Raw genomic sequence first — 19,263 nt, 5'->3', positions numbered from 1 at the left:
AATTTTGGTGTTATTTTTTTGTTTTGTCCTTCCAAGGAAAAATTAATATCAGATTAAGTTGGTGGAAAGAAGTATTTTCAAAGTTACAGTATAAAACTTTCAAATATAATTCTAACTCAAATTCTTTTTCAAATTTCAGGCTGTGAGTCGATTAATTTTCCCTCGGAGCCTCATCCGAGTTCCAACCAATGTCCGTCTCTGCTCGACCGAAAAGCCTCCGACGCCCATCGAAGACCCAGTGACAGCGACCAAAGACCCCGAGGAGCCGACCACGTGCTGCATGTCCGGTTGTGCCAATTGCGTTTGGATCGAGTACGCCGAGATCATGGCCATTCGTTACAAGGACGGTGGGAAAAAGGCCCAGGAGGCCATCGCCAACATCAAGGACCCGATGATGCGCAGCTTTTTGATGATGGAGCTGAAAGTCGTCCTGGACAAGCAGCAGTAGAGTAAGTCACGGTGTAGTTTGTTGCAAGTTTTAAATACAAATTTATTATTTATTTTGTTACAATTCGGCGACTATTATAATTTCACGATTTGTGCCCCGTCGCTCGGAGTTGCCACGTAAAATGTGGCTTTTCCCGGATACTTGCTGCTGATGTTGGCGATCACTTTGTCAACTGCGTCCTGATTCACCTAGAATTTTAAATTGAAATTCAATCAAATTGGATTTATTTTAAAGAAAATTTAAATGATAAAACTTGAATAATATTTTGAAACTTACAAGGGTGACGGTGCAGCCACCAAATCCGCCGCCAGTCATTCTCGAACCCCAGACCCCCTCCACCTCGTTTGCATAATCCACCAGCAGATCAAGTTCTGGACACGAAACCTCATAGTCGTACCTTTGAAAATTATATTACATTTTTCTGAATAGGAAATAATTGTTAGAATCACCTCAGCGACTGGTGACTCTCGTTCATAAGTCGGCCAAGCCAGGCGTTGTCGCCAACCCGGAGGGCCAAAGCCGCCTGTTCGGTCCGCCTAATCTCGCCAATAACATGCAGAGCCCTTTTGAAAATCACTTCGTCCATCGTTTTTTCCTGGGCTGGTTTGATTTTACGCTCGCAATTAAGATTTTTTGCTATTATTTTTTATTTTTACCCATCAGTTCCTCCAACTTTGTTGCCCGGAGGCTCGGTTTCTTGAGAATCCTGGCCGCCTCCTCGCACTGCCGCCTCCTCACAGGGTACTCGCTTGACCCCAGGTTGTGGTGCACATTCGAGTTGGTCACCAAAATTGCGACTTTTGGGTCGTCGAGAGGAACCAGCTCAGCCTCCAGCGATCTGAATTGGCGTAATTAATTTAGGGCGTCAATCAAAAAGGTCAATTTACTTGCAGTCGATGAGAAGAGCGTTGCCCTTTTTGCCCATGACCGAAATGAATTGGTCCATAATTCCGCAAGGCACTCCTGCAAAATCGTGCTCCGCTTTCTGGCAAGCGAGAGCTTTGTCCTTCAATCTGAAAGTTAATTAAAAAGAATTTAAAATTGCTTTTCTTTGTCATAATTTGATAAATTTAAAAATATAGTATAGAAAAAGTTGGAAATTAACAGATTTGGGCTTTTGTCGTTGCAAAAGTTGTTTTTATGATTTTAATTATTTATTTGAAAACTATTAATTTAGATCATTTATTATTAAAAAAACAAGTTTTGCAACGAGGAAGATCCCGATCTCTTCATTTCCATGATCTTTCCTCCAGTGTAAATTTCTTCATAGAACAAAGTTTTTAAGTTTTTACAGGGAATTCACTTTTAACTCATTCAAAACATTTGAATGATATGGATAAAATATTATAAAAAAAAAATGAAGAAACCATTTTTATCATTTTAAAGCTTATTTTCTATTTTTCGATTTCTTTTTAACAATTTATTCTACCACAAAATTTATTCTGTATTAAAAAGGGTTTGAAAATCAATCTCACAATAAGCATTTTTAAACAAAAATTGAATTAATTGAAAAATAATTAAATTACTGTTTGCTCTGGTTGTTGGTCAAAGCCTCGAGGAAAGTATAAGTTGCCACCTCCAAAGATGCGCTGCTCGACAGTCCGCCTCCCAAGGGCACCGTGGTCAGGATCACTGCCTCGAAGCCCTCGACCGCACCTTTAAAAGCACCGAGAGTCAAAGTCGAGTTTAACTAATCGCGCGACGAGTTTCGCAACGTACTGGCGGCGTGGAAGTTCGCAATCACGCCTTTCACGTAATTTGCCCATTTCGGCGAGCCTGGCAACAAAGGCTGCTTGGACGGCACGGAAAACGACACCCGACGAGGTTCGTCCGCCTCAGGTACAGCAGTCGCCACGGTGCATCGCCCGTCCGACGTTTTTCTCCCCACGACCACGGTCACCATCGGCAAGGCCTAGCGTTAAAATTTTAAATAAATATGATTTACTTACTTTTTTTAAAGTCTTTATTTTATTCATAAATTTAATCAATATTTTTAAATTACATTTTAAGCTACTTTTAAATAAAAACTATAATTTTATTATTTATATTAATACTTTAGTTTATTATCATTGGATTTTATGCACGTTTATTCTTAGTTTCAGTTGGTCCCCTCATTTTTTTTAAAGAATCATAAAAAGTTTTTTTTTTTAAATTTATACATTGGCGACATGCATTGGAAAATTCACTATGTTGAAATGAAAATTTTCTGATGTTGAATTAAGACCCAATTGGTATTTTTGTATTACTATCCAAGTAATGTTCCTATTAAGAAATATTAGCTTGATTTTGGATAAAATTAACTTGAGCTTTGGAAAAAAAATAATTGCCAAGGCCAGGAATAAAATTCAACTGGCGCATTCACTTTTTTTTCTCAAGTGCCGAAATTAAACATAAATACCATGGGCAGTACGAAGCCGTCGTTGTAGTCGGTGTGTTCGCCGATGAGGTTGACCCTGCCAGGGGCGGCGGCGGCAATGTCAGGTCGCGCCCCGAACTGCTGTTGGAACTCATTTTGCGCTTTCGCGAGCAGCTCGTCGAGCTCGAGAGTGCGGCAGGCCATGGCGGAATGAGGAGGAGCGCCTCGGCGGACGAGTCGTCGCTGATTAATTAATCAAACAACGAAAGGCTCTTCTAGAGACTCGAGCGTGATAACAGCTGGAGGTCCCGCGATAGCGCGCCAGTTGGATTTTGAAGCAAAAAAATAAAATAAAAAAGCATGCGGTGCACGCGGTCTCGCTGCGATAAAGAGCAGAAACTTAGGCGAATTCCGTAATTCCAACATTGCACATACTCGCAGACGGTGACAAAAAAAAACGAAAAAAAGGGAACGGCTGATAACGCTCTGAAGTAGATTAAAGCAATTGAGGCTTTTATTCTTAAATTTCTATCAAGGATTTATCATATCTAATCGATAGTGCAATAAATTAATCCTGTAAATATTGAGAATCAAAACATTCGCAAGCCTTTCCTTGCATAACTCTAAATTCTGATCTCAGAATTTAAAAATGGAAATCTTTTTTCGGACTCTCGTTAAGTTCCAAGGTGATTCTAAAATTAACTCCACCACATTTTTAAATTTTTTGTTGTGCCTGATGAGAGTCTTGAATAATTTTATTAATATGTATTTTTACCACAACTGCTGTTAAATAATTCTAGACTGTACGGTCAGGCTCGCATCCGCAGCCGAATTCTCGTTTGTCTTATTAATAATTATTCTGACCTTGGCCAAGTAGCGTGGCATTCGGCGACGTTAGAAACCTTTGCCTCAATTCGCGAGTGATTGCCGGTTTGTGAAGTTCTTATTGCTCTTGGCTGAAACAAAAATAAATAAGAATTAAGAGTTTGAAATGTTAGTTAAAGTTGTTCTAAATTTGAAATTAATTAATATTAAAACAATCTAGATTGCCGTTTATAAACAAAATATTTTGAAGGATATAATAGTTCAAAGAAATTTTGAAATATTGATCTACTTCCAAAACAAAAACTGCTCTTTAATTTCGGTCTTTTGGTCTCTTACCTTATAAAACAAGTTAAAAAATATACTGATAACTTGGCAAATTGCAAAGAACCTAAAAATGATGAAATCTTAAATATATCATCAAAATTCTTACAATGACCAAGTTAAATAATTTTACCAATTTTACAAAAGAAATTTAACGTGGATTCTGAAACTGATTGAGAAAACCACTGCTCGGAAAACGAATTAAAATGTCCTAATTTCAACTTATCATTTTGAATCTTAATTTTTTTCAAATATGGATTAGGATATCTGTTTCCAAAACATTAATTTTTCCATTTAAAATTTAAAAATGAAAACAAATTTCACAAAAAATTAATTTTTTTAGAGACAGAAGTACTAATCTGTTTTGGAATAAATTAAGATTTCCAATTAAAAGTTGAAATTTGTGCGTTTTTATTTATTTTCCGAGCAGTAGTTTTCTTGCTCAATTTCTGAATCAAAGTTAAATTTCTTTTGAAAAATTTAAACGGAAACTGGAATACACTCAACAACGCAAACACGACACAACTCTCTACACACAAAAAAAGGAAAATAATTTATAATTAACAACAAAATAATTTTATGCATTTCGCATTGAATATGAAAAAAATATGGCAATAGGAAAATACGAATACTTATTGGATTTTAGACCATTTTCCTGTTTATTAAATTTGAGAGAAATCCTTTTTAGTTAGAAATAAATTGCGTGAAAAGCATTTTTCCCAAATTGATTCATTAAATTTAATTACACAATAAAAAGTCCGCGGCTTGCACGTAAATAATAAATGGAATCAAACAATACACGTTATCGCGGCTGCGACAGACAACAAAAGGCAATTTCCGCACTCGTTCGACGCGCGCATTTGATTAATTATTAATTCGCGTCAGCAGGCGCGGGGCCGATGCTCCCCAGCCGTGCTTTTGGCGAGAGAAACGCGAGCGAAAACAAACAGCAAAGCGCGCGCGGCTGGCCTGGCACAGCCGCCGGATTATCGATTTATTTTGTGACCCTGTTCCGACTGCGTTCCTCAGAGCGCATCTCATCACTGTGCCGCCGCCGGTCGCACGCGAATTTCGTCCAGGGGGGCCCGCAGGACCGGAAAGGGTTACGTAATGCAGCTGATTCGCGTGCGGACCGCCGTGTTTACGCGAGGCGCGCTGCAATGAGCGATCGAGTCACCCCCACGGATCTTCTGCTGAGTCAGTCGGTTCGCACCTTTGGTCCATACCTTGCCGCAGTCGAGGCTGCGACCGCGCCAGCAAAAGGAGGAAAATCTTCACTTCACGCACGAGATGCTCCTTTGACGCCGAAAGCAAAGGTTTGCAATTTCATTTTCTGCGCCGTCATTCGTTTGTCACTCTGTAAACTTTGGTAGAAAAGAAAAACTGTGTTTGTTTTTTCCGACCAAGGTTTTTTCGGCGTATGAATATATTTTTTTATTGATTCGGCAACCCGCGCCTCCTCCTCGCTTATGACATGCCCTTGAGAGCGCGCGCCGTGTGCTTTTGTTGCAGCACAAAAAAGCACCGCCGAAAGTGTAGTTAGACCTCGCTCGTCATCGCCGTGTTTTGAGTATACTGTGTGCTTGTGGTTTGCGTCGCGGCTGCTGTCATTTCGCCAGAAATACACACGGTTCATAGGCACGCCGCCGATTATCGCGCGCAGGAAGTTCGCAGCCATAGCTCGGCGATCGTTTGCCGAATACGCACTTTCCACCGTCAGCAGTCATGCGACCCTCGGTGAGTCCGTCGAAATTTTATACCATGGACTCTTTAAAGTTGTCAACGGGTCCATTTTGTTCATTTGTTAGAATTTAATTAAGTTTTGCAAAATTTAAATTGAAGGGAAAAAGTCCCGAAATTTGTAATTTTCCGACGGGGCAATGAAACGGAATTTCTCATGATAAGATTAAATAGAAATTATTATTTTTTAATTATTATCTTTATACAGAGGAAGTAGGTTTTTCATTTCCTTATTGTTAGTTCTTGGGAGTTTTAAACTAAATTTCATCGCTTGTCCGCATAAGTAGTTGATTCGGGAGCGCCGAACGCACCCACCCCACACCTACAGGACATTGATTGAACAGGAATTTTAAATCTCCAAATAGTTGAGTTTTTTCTGTTCTAATTAGTGTTATGGTGTCTTTGTTTGTGTTGTAAAGTGTGAAGCAGTTTCAGGGTTTAATTTTTTAGAGGTGTTTACATGTTTATACTGAAACTGTGCGAGAAAAACTTGACTTTAAAGATTGGAATACATACGAAAATTTTGATATTTAACTAGGAAATTTATTTTAAATGACATTAAAATGTACCTTTAAGTTTCACAAAAAAATCAAAAACTTAATTAAAACCTGGGAAATTAGGGCGCACAGAGCAATTTTGTCCAATAAGGTACAGTATTTGTGTCATTTAAAATTAATCTCTGAATTAAAAATTAATATGTATTCCGTTCTTTAAAGCCTAGTTTTTCTCGCAAAGTTTCAGTAAAACTATGTAAAAAGGAATTTTAAAATTTCCCTCTTGTACTGTACATTGACCGAATGAATATTCAGATTTAGGATGTTGACCAAATTCTGCTTCCGGTTTATTTGTCATGTATAAATATTATTTATTATTCACTAGAAAATTTATCACTTTTACTGAAGTGAGCGTCTTGCTCCAGCTAACAATAAGTGACATTTCAATCTAATTCCTCCTAGGCAGGGAACTCTACAGAGTTCCCTTTTTTTCTCTGTAAACATCCTCCAGCTCTCTCCTGGCTGAATTGTAAGCCCTTTTTATAATTTTTCATGTATATAATTTCCATGATCATCCTAAACAAAGAAATTTGCTTATTTGTTTATATAGGAATTTTTAATGCGTTTTTTTCCATGATAAAATAGTTCAATACCTCTTACATTTCTGACTGCATTCATATTTCTGATTCCAGTCAATACGTTTTTAAAAGTCTACTCTAAAGTAAAATCTTTTTTTATATCGCAACCCCTACTATGCCCCGGGCTCAGTTGTTTTGTGTTATATAAGCGCACAAAGCAGACTATGCAGTTGGAAAGAAAACTAACTGCACATTAGCGTAATCGAACAAAACAAAGTGTGGCCTCACTCTAGTAGCTGTCGCGAGAGTTTCCACTCGATTAAGAAAGTAATGCCCTTGCCGGTAGAAACGTGCATGCTGCTCTTGGGTATGGAAAACACTATATTATAGCTCAACGCCTACTTGCACTAATCAATTTAACGATTAGAAATAATTCCCAATACAGAGAAAAACACGAAACGTTTGTTAACGTTTGACGTTCTACTCCATTCATTTAATTGCAGTATTTTTCAACATTTGCTTTGACATTATTTCATAACAACAAAACGAATTCTATTTAATAAAAATTTAAACCGGGCAAACCTCGTTGTTAAGAAAAAAAAATTAAAACCGACCCCAAAAGGCGACATGCGATCTGCTGGTACTTTAAAAGTAGCAGGTATTCATAAAAAAAAATAACTAAACAAACAAAAATTGCAGAAATTAATTAATCAAAGTATTGACTGACTCCTTTGCTTAATTAATTTCTGCAATTTTTGTTTATTTTCATTAAATTGTTCCCATTTTTTTAAATTTTTCATTAATTCCTCCCACTTAGTTTTACTTTGGACATGACACAATCCTAGGTTTTTAAAGTACCACCAGACGGAAGGTCACCTTGTGGGGTCAGTTCAGTCCTTTATTTTTTCATTTTTGTTTGCAACGAGTTTCGCTTGGTTCAAATTTTCATGAAATCACCATGTAATAGTTTTTGTGAATTGAGAACCTTCTTTTCTTATCTTCAGAAGGTGCAATGGTCGATAATATATTATTATATCTCGCGTGTGAATTAAATTATATCAATATTGATTGCCCAACAAACCTCTAGTTCCACTTTCCATTTCGTCCTCAGCCGTTTTGACAGAAATCAGCTGTGCGCCGCCGTGTGCGCCGGCAACGAACAAAATGTTGGTCGCTTCGATCTTCCTGCCATGGCAGCAGCCGTGGTTGCTACGTGTGCTATTCACCTTGAACCGCCTTAAAAAAAATCACCTGCGCTCCAGTGAGTGCACTTGAGCTCGCTGCGGGTGCACGCACCTCTCTCTCCTTTTGAAGATCATAATTACATAAAAAAAAATATATAGTATGCGCGTGGGAATTGCATGTGCTCGCTCGGGTCATTTATCTTATACGGAGATTGCATAAAAGAAAAGTGCATCACGCTGGACTCGAGTGATCTTTTGCAATATTCACCTGCATGCATGTTACCCAAGGTTTTCATGAAGATAAATGTAAAATGAATCTCCTGATCGACCTGTCAAGCTCCCAGCAACCGATCTTTAAAAGAGGGCTTCGATCTTTTCTTGTGCTCACGCAAGAGTATAATTTTCTTTTATCTTTATGACGTCATAAACACCAATAAATTGTAATTTTACGTTAAGAGTTTTTGTTGCTAAACCTCTCCCTGTTTTATTGCTTTGTGCGAAATTAGCCTTAAATTGATGCTTTTTATCTCTCTAAGAAGCGCGATTACAAAAGTCGCTCTCTTTGTTTCAGATCTGAAAACGCGCCTCACCTCTGAAGGGTGAACACCGGCGCCAAAATGAACTTCCTCCGGCAGGTTCAATTGATTCTCTGGAAAAACTGGGTGCTGAGGAAAAGGCAGAAGGTAATAAATTAAGAATTATAATAAAAAGAGAACAATTTAAACCCGGCGAACCTTGTCGCAAAGGTTTTGCCTTGACTTTTATTTTTTTCATTTTTCTTCGCCCGCCTCAGTTTTTCATGAAATCCACCTCGAGTGTTAGCATTCAATTAAAAAAATGTTTGCTTTTCAATTTACATTGACGCGGACCTACCTCAAGTTCTTTGCCAAGCTTCAAGGCAAGCAACATTGAACGCCGGCACTCAAGGCCGGTCTGGTCAGACAGTTTACATCATAAACTGTAGCACTTGAAATTTATTAGACCAGCTTTTTTTTACCACTCTTCTTTATTTACATGCAATGTGAATTAATTGCTCTTCCAGATTCGGTGCCTGGTAGAACTGGTATGGCCTCTGATTTTGTTCTCGATCTTGATGTGGGTGAGAACCCGAGGGCTCAAGTCGTACATTCATGAGTGTAAGTAACTTTTGGGCTTGTAAAAATTTAACACTGGAAAGGTCGTGTTGTAGGCCACTTTGAGGAAAAGGCCATGCCGTCGGCCGGCCAGTTTCCCTTTCTTCAAAGTTTCATCTGCACCTTGAACAACACTTGTCACCGCACTGTGCAGCAGCGACGGGGAGAAGATTTGCAGAATCTCAACACCACCCTGTAAGTAGATTATTTGCCCAAAATAGGTTGTAGAAAAAAATTAATTGCGTTTTGCAAGGTTTGAAAAATTGTTTGACGAATTTGAGTCCATATTGGGTCAAAATGTGGGTGCGAAAGAAAAGATCAGTTTGGAAACGGCGACCCAAGACGTAATGGATTTGGCGTCGTTGGTGCAGACAATTGCCGCCAAAGAGAGACCAGTTGAAGGTAAATCAATTAATTGAGCTCCAAAAAACACAAATCAAACCCAATTAATAAAATGTCAATTTTAGGATTCATTGCTGTTGAAAGTTTTTTAGACGACCCTAGAGAGTTTAAATCGATGCTTCGAAGAGAAAAGCTCAATTTAAGTGAATCGGTGATTGACTCTATAATTTCTGCAAAAATTGTCCCCCAAAATATATCTCTGGTATGTATCTTTGCTCACTCTTATCTTAATTGTATTTCAATTGTACGTAATTTTTAGGGTCAACTGGCTGCCGTTCAAAACGATCCAAGGGCATTGCTCTGTGATGCAGCCACACTAAGCACAATTTTGGTTTGGGGACCAATTAAAGCTTCACCTCAGGATGTGTCGAGGGAAATTTGCTCACTGCCAATGTCAAATGTAACTTTCATAGCAAGGTCTTTGGGGCAAAATGTGAAAGCGCAGAAATTTTTGGATGAGGTTTGAAATTTGGTTAAATTTTTTCAATGGACAAGGAACAAAAATAAATTTTCAGCTGTGGAAATTCACGGAGCTGAATCTTGGTCGAGAACTGAGTTGGTCGGACTGGCGGCAGTTGGGGCAGTTGTCATCCAGACTTGCCGAAAACATTCGTAAACTGGATTCCTTCCAAGAGACGCTCAAGTAAGTGCCGATTTATCACTTGGCTGTAAATCCATGTTATCACGAAAATATTTTCGCAGTGAAGTGGGAACGGTCGGAAGAAAGTACATGCCTACGGAGAAGCTCATTGCCGAGTCGACGAACTCGAGGATTGCAAACTTTTCAAAGCTGAGTCCGTCGGTGCTCACTTCAGTGGCCATCGTTCAAAATATGCTGTGTGGCCCAGACACAACGAGCATCCTGGACCAAATTGCAGCAGGTGGAGGCGAAAGCACACGGTGGGGAGAAAGAGATTCACTGTTTATGCAAAAGCAAGTCATTGGCGTCTCCCTAAGTATCTGCTACTGCTTGTTTTGTACAATATCATTTACAAAACTGCAGGTTTGTTTAGTTAACCGCACCATCCTCACTTTTTGGGCCGCAGAGATCGCAGTAAGGAACATTTGCTCGCAGGTCGTTGGTCCAATCCTATTTTTTTAAGACCGTCTTCCCTACGCGCCGTTGGCTTGCTTCATTAACCCCTTGTGCAATAGAGTAGTAAACTTAATTTTTTATGCTTGCTTATCAATTTGTAGCTGTGTTAATTGATTAATATTTCATTTGTAGCACAGTTTTCCTTTTTTTAGAGCAACAAAAAGCATTAACACCCATGTGACAGAGCTTTGTTTGTTTATTTTGTGTTTTAACAAGTTTTTAACTTTTTTCCCTGCAATTTGGTAATAGATTTGATGAGCTGAAAGATCAACTCAAAGATTCCGAGACCCACTTTGATGATTACGTCAATGACACGGACGCCTCTGCGGAGTGCAACAATTTCTTCAAAACCTTGGAAAGAAACAGTTTGAGTAGATTCATGTGGAACCAAGTCAAACCTTTCATCCGGTATTGTTATTGATTTTAGCACCTTTGAAAATTTTTATTATTTGTTTCCTTTTTTACAGAGGAAAAATTTTGTATGCCCCAGCCGAACCTGCTTTTGACAGAGTGATGACGCGAGTTAACGAATCTTTTGCAATTATTGAGAGGCTGTATGAGGCAGCTTCATTACTCTCAACCACAGTCATGCCAAGACTGAAGGACTCGTTAATCAACCAGACTGTCAGCTTGCAAGTCATTAGAGTAAGAAGAAGCTTTACTTTCTTTTTACACAAATTAATATTTTAAATAAATTAGGATTCTTGGCCAAGAATTTACTCTGCATTGAAGGCTAATCTGAATGAAAATTTGGTTGGTGAGCTGGAAAATCTTAATGAAATGGCTTTGAGGTAAAATTAAAATCTGATTAATATTCTTCAATTGTGCATTATAAATTTTATATATAGATTCTTGGATCAAAATAACACTGAGCTTCGTGAAGCGGCACTGAACACATTGGAAGAGCTTCAAGTAAATGTTACCATCCTGCTTGAGTGCTTCGATGCGAATAAAATTGAAAGCTATGCTACTGAAGAGGAGGCTGTAAAAAGAGGAATGGAACTTTTGGAGCACAACAAATTGTGGGCTGTTGTTAGCTTCCTCGACGTTTCCGAGAGCAATGGCACTCTGGACAAGCTTCCTCCATATGTTACTTACAAAATTAGGTATTTAACTTTGCTAAGATGCAGAATATTTAATCAAGTATTTATCTTTTTCATAGAACGGACAGTGGCAGGATAGACACGACCAAACGAGTGGAAGACGTCTTGCGCCGACCAGGGCCTAGACGTCGACCTGGAATCGATTTGAAGTACATCACTTATGGATTTGCCTATCTTCAAGACATGATTGACTCCAGCTTGATCAAAGAGCAGACCAACAGAAGCCGAACACCTGGAATTTTTCTGCAGCAGTTTCCTTATCCTTGCCACATCATCGATAGGTTTGTATTGAATGCTCATTCAAACAAGAGACAAAATGATTATATATTATTATTTTCATTCCAGGTTCATTCTTGCAATATCAAGAACTTTCCCCTTGTTTATGACCCTTTCCTGGGTGTACACAAGTTCAATGATAGTGAAGAGTATTGTTTATGAAAAGGAGCGTCGGCTGAAAGAGACAATGCGTGTGATGGGCCTCGGAAATGGTGTGCACTGGGTCGGCTGGTTCGTGGACAGTTTTACACCGATGGTGATCACAACATTTTTCCTCACCTTGATATTAGTGGTGAGTGTGTCCTTATTGGAGCCCTCAATTTTACCTTCACTAATATTCATTTTTAATTTTTATTTAGTATGGAAAAGTGCTTGAAAACTCGGATCCGTCCCTGATCTTCGTTTTCCTGCTCATTTACGGCATTGCAACCATCAGCAAGTGCTTCTTGATTTCCACATTCTTTTCCAAGGCTAATTTGGCAGCAGCAGCTGGTGGCATTATTTTCTTTGTGATGTACCTGCCTTACTCATTCACTGTCCTCTGGGAAGAGAAAATGTCTGGAGTCGTCAAAGGCCTTGTGGTACATTTACTACTCTACTTAAAATAATTATTTTCTAAACAATTTTAATTCAATTTTCAGTGCTTGATATCTAATGTAGCATTTGGTTATGGCTGCTCGTATTTGTCGTTCTTTGAGGAAACTGGCATTGGCGCTCACTGGCATAATTACAACAAAAGCCCTCTGCTAAATGATGCTCTGAATTTGCAAGCGTGCATGCACCTGTTGGTTGTTGATGCAGTGATCTATGCCGTGCTCACTTGGTACATCGAAGCAGTTTTCCCAGGTAAGATAGAAAGTAAGCATATTAGGCTGATTATTTATTTTTCGTACTCAGGTGAATACGGAGTGCCTAAACCTTGGTATTTCTTTGTCAAAAAATCTTACTGGTGCGGAAAAGATGTGCCTGTTGACTCAGGGCCAATTCCAGCAGAAGACGAACTCTTTGATAAAAGTAATTTAATTAGTACATTTTCTGAATGACTTTAAAATTAACAAATTAACTTTGGTTCCAGAAGAGACAGAAAACTTTGAAGAGGAACCAAATGGTCTTCAAGTTGGAGTTGCCCTGAAGAATTTAAGCAAAACTTACAACAACGGCAAAGTCGCCCTCAACAATCTGAACTTGAACTTTTACCAAAATCAAATCACTGCCTTTTTAGGCCACAACGGCGCCGGCAAAACAACCACAATGTAATAACATTATGACCTTCAATGCGCCATTTCTCATCAATATTTTTTTAGATCAATCTTGACTGGCCTCTTCCCACCCTCAAAGGGCACTGCAAATGTCAATGGATACGACATTAGAACCGACATGGACAGTATTAGAGGCAGTCTTGGAACCTGTCCCCAGCACAATGTCTTGTTTGACCAGTTAGGAAATAAATAAAGTAACTAAACTTTTACTAATAAGATTTGGCCGACAGGTTGACAGTTGAGGAGCACCTATGGTTTTATGCAAGAATTAAAGGCAGAGAGAGTTCCGAAGTTACCACGGAAACTGAAAAGATGATCCTCGACTTAGGCCTGCCGCATAAGAAACATGAAATGTCTAAAAATCTCTCTGGTGGGATGCAACGAAAGCTGTCAATTGCTGTGGCTTTTGTTGGAGGATCAAAGTATATCAAAATATTACATTCAAAAGCTAGTTTTCTAATTATTTTCATTATAGAACTGTGATTTTGGATGAACCAACGTCGGGCGTTGATCCATTTTCAAGACGATCCATCTGGGAACTTTTAGTCAAATACAAACAAAGTATGAGAGATAAAAACTTCCAAAAAATTTAGGAATCAAATTTTTATTTTAGATCGTACTGTGATATTGACAACGCATTTCATGGACGAAGCTGACCTCCTTGCTGATCGAATCGCAATTATTTCTGGAGGAAACCTTCAGTGCTGTGGTTCGAGCCTGTTCCTGAAGGCTAGATTTGGCTCTGGTTTTTACCTAACTGTGGAGAGAATATCTTGCATGGAAGAGGTATATTGACAAGTTCTGAGGATTTTTGGCTTACAGTTGCATGATAAATTATTTGATAGAAAGCGAATAGAGAGGCGCAGCAGAACGGGACACAGAACAATGGATCGCAACCTGACTCGGATTTGGCTACATCTGAGCAGATAAAGAAAATAACTGAGACTGTAAAAATGAGCATCCCAAGTGCTGAACTCCTTGAAGCCGTTGGACAAGAGCTTGTTTATTCCCTGCCGTTCACAATGGCACAGAGGCAAGGTGCGCTTCCAACACTGCAAAGTCTACTGGACATACTAGACAAGCAAGGTGAATCTGTGGGCATCAATTCATATGGAATTTCCGACACTTCGCTGGAGGAAATCTTCTTGAAAATTGCACATGATGGAGAATACAGTGAAAGCGAGCGTTTTATGAACGGTATGAATTTGAATTTTTGTTGATTTCTAAAATCAACTTTTATGTAATTTATTGTTATTAGGAAAAAAACTGAATGGAAGTGCCCCTGTGAACAATGGTGGAAGTGAGAATATTCAAGTACCCCCTTTGAAAAACGGAGCAACTGTGAAACAGACGAGCAAAGGTATTTACGAGTGAAATTTACCCTTGAATGTGGCTTGATTTGTAAGTGGTTGTTGCTTTTTGCCCAGGAAAAAGAAGAAATATCTACATCCAGGCGAACGGAAACAAGGTTCAATGTAAGTTAAAGTGTTGCTTTATTTGTGTGAGTTTTTGATCGTGCCCAACATAAATATCTTTTGACCATTTTATATTAATCTTTTTTATTGACTCTTGTCTCATCTTTTTAGACACAAGAGCATCAACAGAGGATCCCAGCAATTTAGAAAATGGAGACACAGACAGTTTCGATTCCGACTACTGGGATACAAAGTCTGGCCGAAGAAAACTGCGCTGGAGACAATTCATGGCTCTGCAGACGAAGCGGTTCCATCACACAAGGAGAAATCCGAAAGCACTCTTTTGTGAGGTATGGCTTTTGTCTCAGCGATTCTTATTCCGAGTACTTATTCAATTTCACCAGATTGTGCTGCCAGCCGTATTTGTGTGCTTAGCCTTTGTGTTCACCATGATTCTGCCAGGACTACAAGAAGAACCTCCCTTGGAACTCCACCCTTGGATGTACACGGAGCCAAATAACATGTTTTTGGAAGTTCAATCTCCTGATAACATTTGGACCCAGCGATACAAGAACCAGATATTAGGACCTTATGGAATTGGCACAAGATGTGTTGGAGAAAGGTTTGTGAATAGCTGTAAACTTGGTTGATGCAAAGTTTGATTATTCTTAATTTGTTTAGCACCTACAACTGCGTGGCACCAAGCGAGATTTTTGCCGAACCTCTAGAGAATATTTCCCAGATATCTCCAAGCTGTTCATGTCAGAGAGGCACACAGACTTGCCCTGCTGGTGCTGGAGGGCCACGTCCGCAGAAGATAAAGGTATTTAAATTACCTTTCAGAAAGACTAGAATAATTATATAATGCATGAATTTCTTCAGGCTGCTACTGGTGACTTATTCCACGATCTCACTGGAAGAAATGTGTCCGACTGGCTTGTAAAGACTGAAGACGATTTTTACAAAATAAGGTATGTATAGCACATATAGTTCTTTTTTATTTCATTTTCTACTGATTTTCTTCACTAGATACGGTGGCTTTTCTCTTGGCGTTTACAACCCCACAAATCGTATTAATATCTCCAACGTTCTTGACCGCATCAGTCGGCTTGACCGGGCATCAAACCTAGGTCAAAATAGGTTCGACGATTACAAAACCGTAACCGAGAACCTGACCGAAAGAATCAAGCAAGAAGATATCTTTGACAACATCAAGGTATTAAAAATAATCAATATTTATTTTACTACTATTAATTTTTACAATTCTAGGTCTGGTTCAACAACAAAGGCTGGCCAATGTCAGTTTCATACATGAATGCCATCAACAATGTTGTGCTGAGAGCCTCCCTCCCAGAGAACGAGAACCCAAAGCTCTACGGCATCAAAGCCATCAATCACCCCATGAACTTCACACCTACCCAGTTATCCCAAGAAATGATGTAAGCATTATCGTGATCTTGTTGAAATTCATAAAATTATTCTGCTTTGTTCCAATTTCTAGCAAACAATCCAGTATCAGCCTGTTGCATGCAATAGCTGTGATTTTTGCCATGAGCTTTGTGCCGGCGTCGTTCGTTGTGACGCTAATTGAGGAAAGAGCCTCCAAAGCAAAACATTTGCAATTTGTCTCTGGAGTAGATGCTGCTGTATACTGGATCGCAGCTTTTTTCTGGGATATGGTAAAAGAAATACTATTTTTGAACTGCGTAGATAAATTTCATATCATTTCTATTTAGATGAGCTATTTAGTTTCGGCCACACTCTGCGTGTTCATCTTCCTCATATTTGACGAGAAGGCTTATGTTTCGAGTGAAAATCTTCCAGGCCTGATACTTTTGCTCGTCTTTTATGGGTGCGCTTATTGACTTAATTTAAAGACTCGTATATGTAATTTATTTGCTCACCAGGTGGTCCAGCATCCCATTAATGTACCCAGCCAGCTTCATGGCCAAAGTCTCCAGCACAGCTTTTGTTTTCTTGGCTTGCTGGAATCTGTTTGTTGGAATTGTCACTACTGTTGCCGTTTTTGTACTTGAAATATTTGATGACGAGGTTCGTAAAAATAAAAATTTGCTTCTTCTATAATTATATTTTTCTTTGCATTTAAATTAGGAGTTGCAGTTCATTGGCTCCATTTTAAAAGAAGTTTTCCTCATCTTCCCGCACTTTTGCCTAGGCCAAGGCTTGATGAAAATGGCCACAAATCATTTAGCTGCTCAAACATTTGCAACTTTTGGTAAGTTTCCAATTTCCAATACATTGCAAATTAAGGAATTAAAAATAAAATAAATTTCTCTGCAGGTCTGGAGTTAAGGAAGAACAGATTTGAATGGGAGTTTCTTGGAAAAAATTTGTTTGCCATGCTGATAGAAGGATTCATTTTCTTCGCAATCACTCTTGCTATAGAGTTTGGATTTTTTGACCCAGTATGGCAGTGGATTCTTGTAAAATTGAATGTAAGTCGATGAGTTCCTGACATTTGTATTTTACAAATTTGAAATATATAGCGAGCACCTAAATTGAGTGAAAATATGTTGTCTGACATTTATGATGATGAAGAAGACGTCGGGGCTGAAAGACAAAGAGTCAAACTGAGCAGCAGTGACGAACATGTGTTGGCCATCAATGATCTCTCAAAGGTAATTTTTGAAGATTAAAAATAATTATGAAATTAATTGAAAATATAAAACACAGATTTACAAGCCGAGAGGCAGACCAGCCGTCAATAAGCTGTGCTTCGGCGTTAAGAGGGCGGAGTGCTTTGGACTTCTTGGCCTGAACGGAGCAGGAAAAACATCAACATTTAAGGTATTTTTTTTTTTTTAAATTCGCTTAAGTAATAAATTTTAATAATTCTGTCTGTGCCAAAAGATGCTAACTGGAGACACGAAACCGTCATTAGGAGATGCATTTGTGTGCGGCCACAGCATCCAGACCGAGATTCGTTTGGTGCGTCGTAAATTAGGCTACTGTCCTCAATTTGACGCGCTGGATCCCCTTTTGACCGCCAGGGAACACCTGGAACTTTATTGCAAACTGAGAGGCGTTCCTAGTCAACAGCTGCCTCAAGTAATCAAATGATTTTTATTTTAAATTATTTCAAAATAATTTATTCTTTTAGGCGGTGGACGAAGGGTTGTCTCGCTTGGGTCTGATTCAGTATGCTGACAAATGTGCTGGGACGTACTCCGGTGGTAACAAAAGAAAGCTTTCAACAGCTATTGCACTTGTCGGAAATCCACCCCTGGTGTTTTTGGTAAAAATTCGTATTTTCAATTGATTGAATTATTTATTTCAAAAATTGAATTGCAGGATGAGCCGACAAGTGGAATGGATCCAGCAGCTCGGCGCTTTTTGTGGCGCTGCATTCTTCGCGCTGTTCGGGAAGGACGATCCGTCGTTCTAACGTCCCACAGTATGGAGGAGTGCCAAGCTCTGTGCTCAAGACTGACCGTGATGGTGAATGGCAAACTTTCCTGCCTTGGAAGTGCCCAACATTTGAAGAGCAAGTCAGTATTTTCAAAAATAATTTGAAATGTTTTTATTAATTGTATAAATTAAGGTTTGGCAACGGCTACACTTTGGTTGTGAGGTGCCCTGTCGGCAGCACTGGGGCAATGGAGCAGCACATGAAGCAAATGCTGCCAGAAGCAGTACTTAGCGAGAGCCACCACACAAGACTGGTTTTCCAGCTACCCACTGGTTCGCACAAGCTGTCGTCTGCACTTGGGGCGCTCGAAGTGGCGAGAACCAACAACTTCCTCTACGACTATTCCCTTTCTCAAACCACACTTGAAGAGGTAAGTGGAGGAGAAATGTGAATTACTGCAAAAGTTTTTGACTTTTCACAATTTTAGGTGTTTTTGCGATTTGCCAACAAACAAAATGATCTCGTTGAAAGCAGCGACAAAGCCGTAATCGACTGCTCGTGCTTCAAACGTCTCATCAGCCAAAAATGTAATCGAGTGAAGAATTTCGGCTTGCCTTGATTTTCTGACTTGGTTTTCTTTGTTGCAGGTAAATTTATGCACTAATTCTGTAACTGAAGCAAGCTCTGAAAGATGACTTCTCAGGGAATGGCGTCATGAATTTATTTCTCAGCTCTATATTAAATCAACTACCTGTCACCACAATCTCACCAATCCTTGGAGGTATTTTTGCACCATGCGAAGAATTCTTTGTTTAGTGAAAATTAATTAGTCACAAGTCAAATCGTTTGAATTGTGATATATATTTAATGCTGTGGAATAGTTGAAACGTAGCCTGTGGTAGTACAATTAAGTGATACAGCAGTTCACAGTTTTGATTAGAACTTTAGATAATCTGGACGCCACTTCATGTTTTCAAAAATTGCGTCCATTGAACTAAATTTTCAATGCTGGTGTGCCAGTTCATTTCTAATTCACTCCTTGATTCTTGTGATAATTTCCATAATTTAGGTTAGGCAATCAGTTAAATGTAAATATTTATTTATGTTTAAAAATGTGATGTCCGGTGGCATGTGATCTAGAGAAAAGTATTTAATAATGATACATTAATCATCAAAAATTCGACTTTCATTGTAATAAAATAATAACACTAAGGTATTTAATAACATTTTTATTATTTACACTACATAATTTATTAAAATTAT

At 38.9% G+C, this 19,263-nt stretch overlaps 2 protein-coding genes across 6 annotated transcripts; one reads left to right on the top strand and one right to left on the bottom strand.

Moving 5' to 3' along the window:
• Nucleotides 1-133: 133 nt before the first annotated feature.
• Nucleotides 134-7,972, bottom strand: LOC132195551 (galactokinase-like). The gene is made up of 10 exons (XM_059617629.1): nt 7,844-7,972; nt 3,669-3,760; nt 2,847-3,047; nt 2,168-2,360; nt 1,975-2,104; nt 1,336-1,461; nt 1,105-1,286; nt 898-1,048; nt 725-845; nt 134-636 (listed from the first exon to the last, which is right to left on the bottom strand). The coding sequence occupies exons 2-10, from the start codon at nt 3,687-3,689 to the stop codon at nt 523-525; spliced, it is 1,239 nt and encodes a 412-aa protein (XP_059473612.1). The 5' UTR covers nt 3,690-3,760; nt 7,844-7,972; the 3' UTR covers nt 134-522.
• LOC132195549 (ATP-binding cassette sub-family A member 7-like) lies at nt 315-19,218 on the top strand. 5 transcript variants are annotated; one of them, XM_059617626.1, is made up of 45 exons: nt 315-449; nt 8,518-8,629; nt 8,989-9,082; nt 9,136-9,274; nt 9,333-9,481; nt 9,547-9,683; nt 9,741-9,941; nt 9,997-10,124; nt 10,184-10,414; nt 10,827-10,985; nt 11,045-11,222; nt 11,277-11,368; nt 11,426-11,683; nt 11,740-11,961; nt 12,026-12,248; nt 12,316-12,537; nt 12,598-12,802; nt 12,854-12,970; nt 13,032-13,209; nt 13,261-13,392; nt 13,446-13,637; nt 13,691-13,776; nt 13,829-14,001; nt 14,061-14,412; nt 14,474-14,575; nt 14,643-14,690; nt 14,802-14,980; nt 15,035-15,252; nt 15,312-15,453; nt 15,513-15,601; nt 15,660-15,846; nt 15,900-16,069; nt 16,132-16,309; nt 16,367-16,482; nt 16,538-16,682; nt 16,743-16,866; nt 16,932-17,086; nt 17,138-17,269; nt 17,325-17,438; nt 17,502-17,699; nt 17,752-17,886; nt 17,943-18,139; nt 18,193-18,430; nt 18,488-18,587; nt 18,648-19,218. In XM_059617626.1, the coding sequence occupies exons 2-45, from the start codon at nt 8,564-8,566 to the stop codon at nt 18,662-18,664; spliced, it is 6,918 nt and encodes a 2,305-aa protein (XP_059473609.1). In that variant the 5' UTR covers nt 315-449; nt 8,518-8,563; the 3' UTR covers nt 18,665-19,218. The 5 variants fall into 5 exon arrangements, with proteins under 5 accessions (XP_059473609.1, XP_059473607.1, XP_059473611.1 ...); XM_059617624.1 differs by lacking the exon at nt 315-449 and adding an exon at nt 4,938-5,266; XM_059617627.1 differs by lacking the exon at nt 315-449 and adding an exon at nt 4,939-5,266 and having other exon boundaries at nt 10,184-10,381.
• Nucleotides 19,219-19,263: the final 45 nt, after the last annotated feature.

This window comes from Neocloeon triangulifer, unplaced genomic scaffold (genome assembly GCF_031216515.1).
Source record: "Neocloeon triangulifer isolate White Clay Creek 2 clone unplaced genomic scaffold, ASM3121651v1 ptg000009l, whole genome shotgun sequence".
In the NCBI taxonomy this organism is placed as follows: Eukaryota; Metazoa; Arthropoda; class Insecta; order Ephemeroptera; family Baetidae; genus Neocloeon; species Neocloeon triangulifer.
Note: the sequence above shows the minus strand (reverse complement) of the source record. Positions and strands in the feature narration are given on the sequence as shown.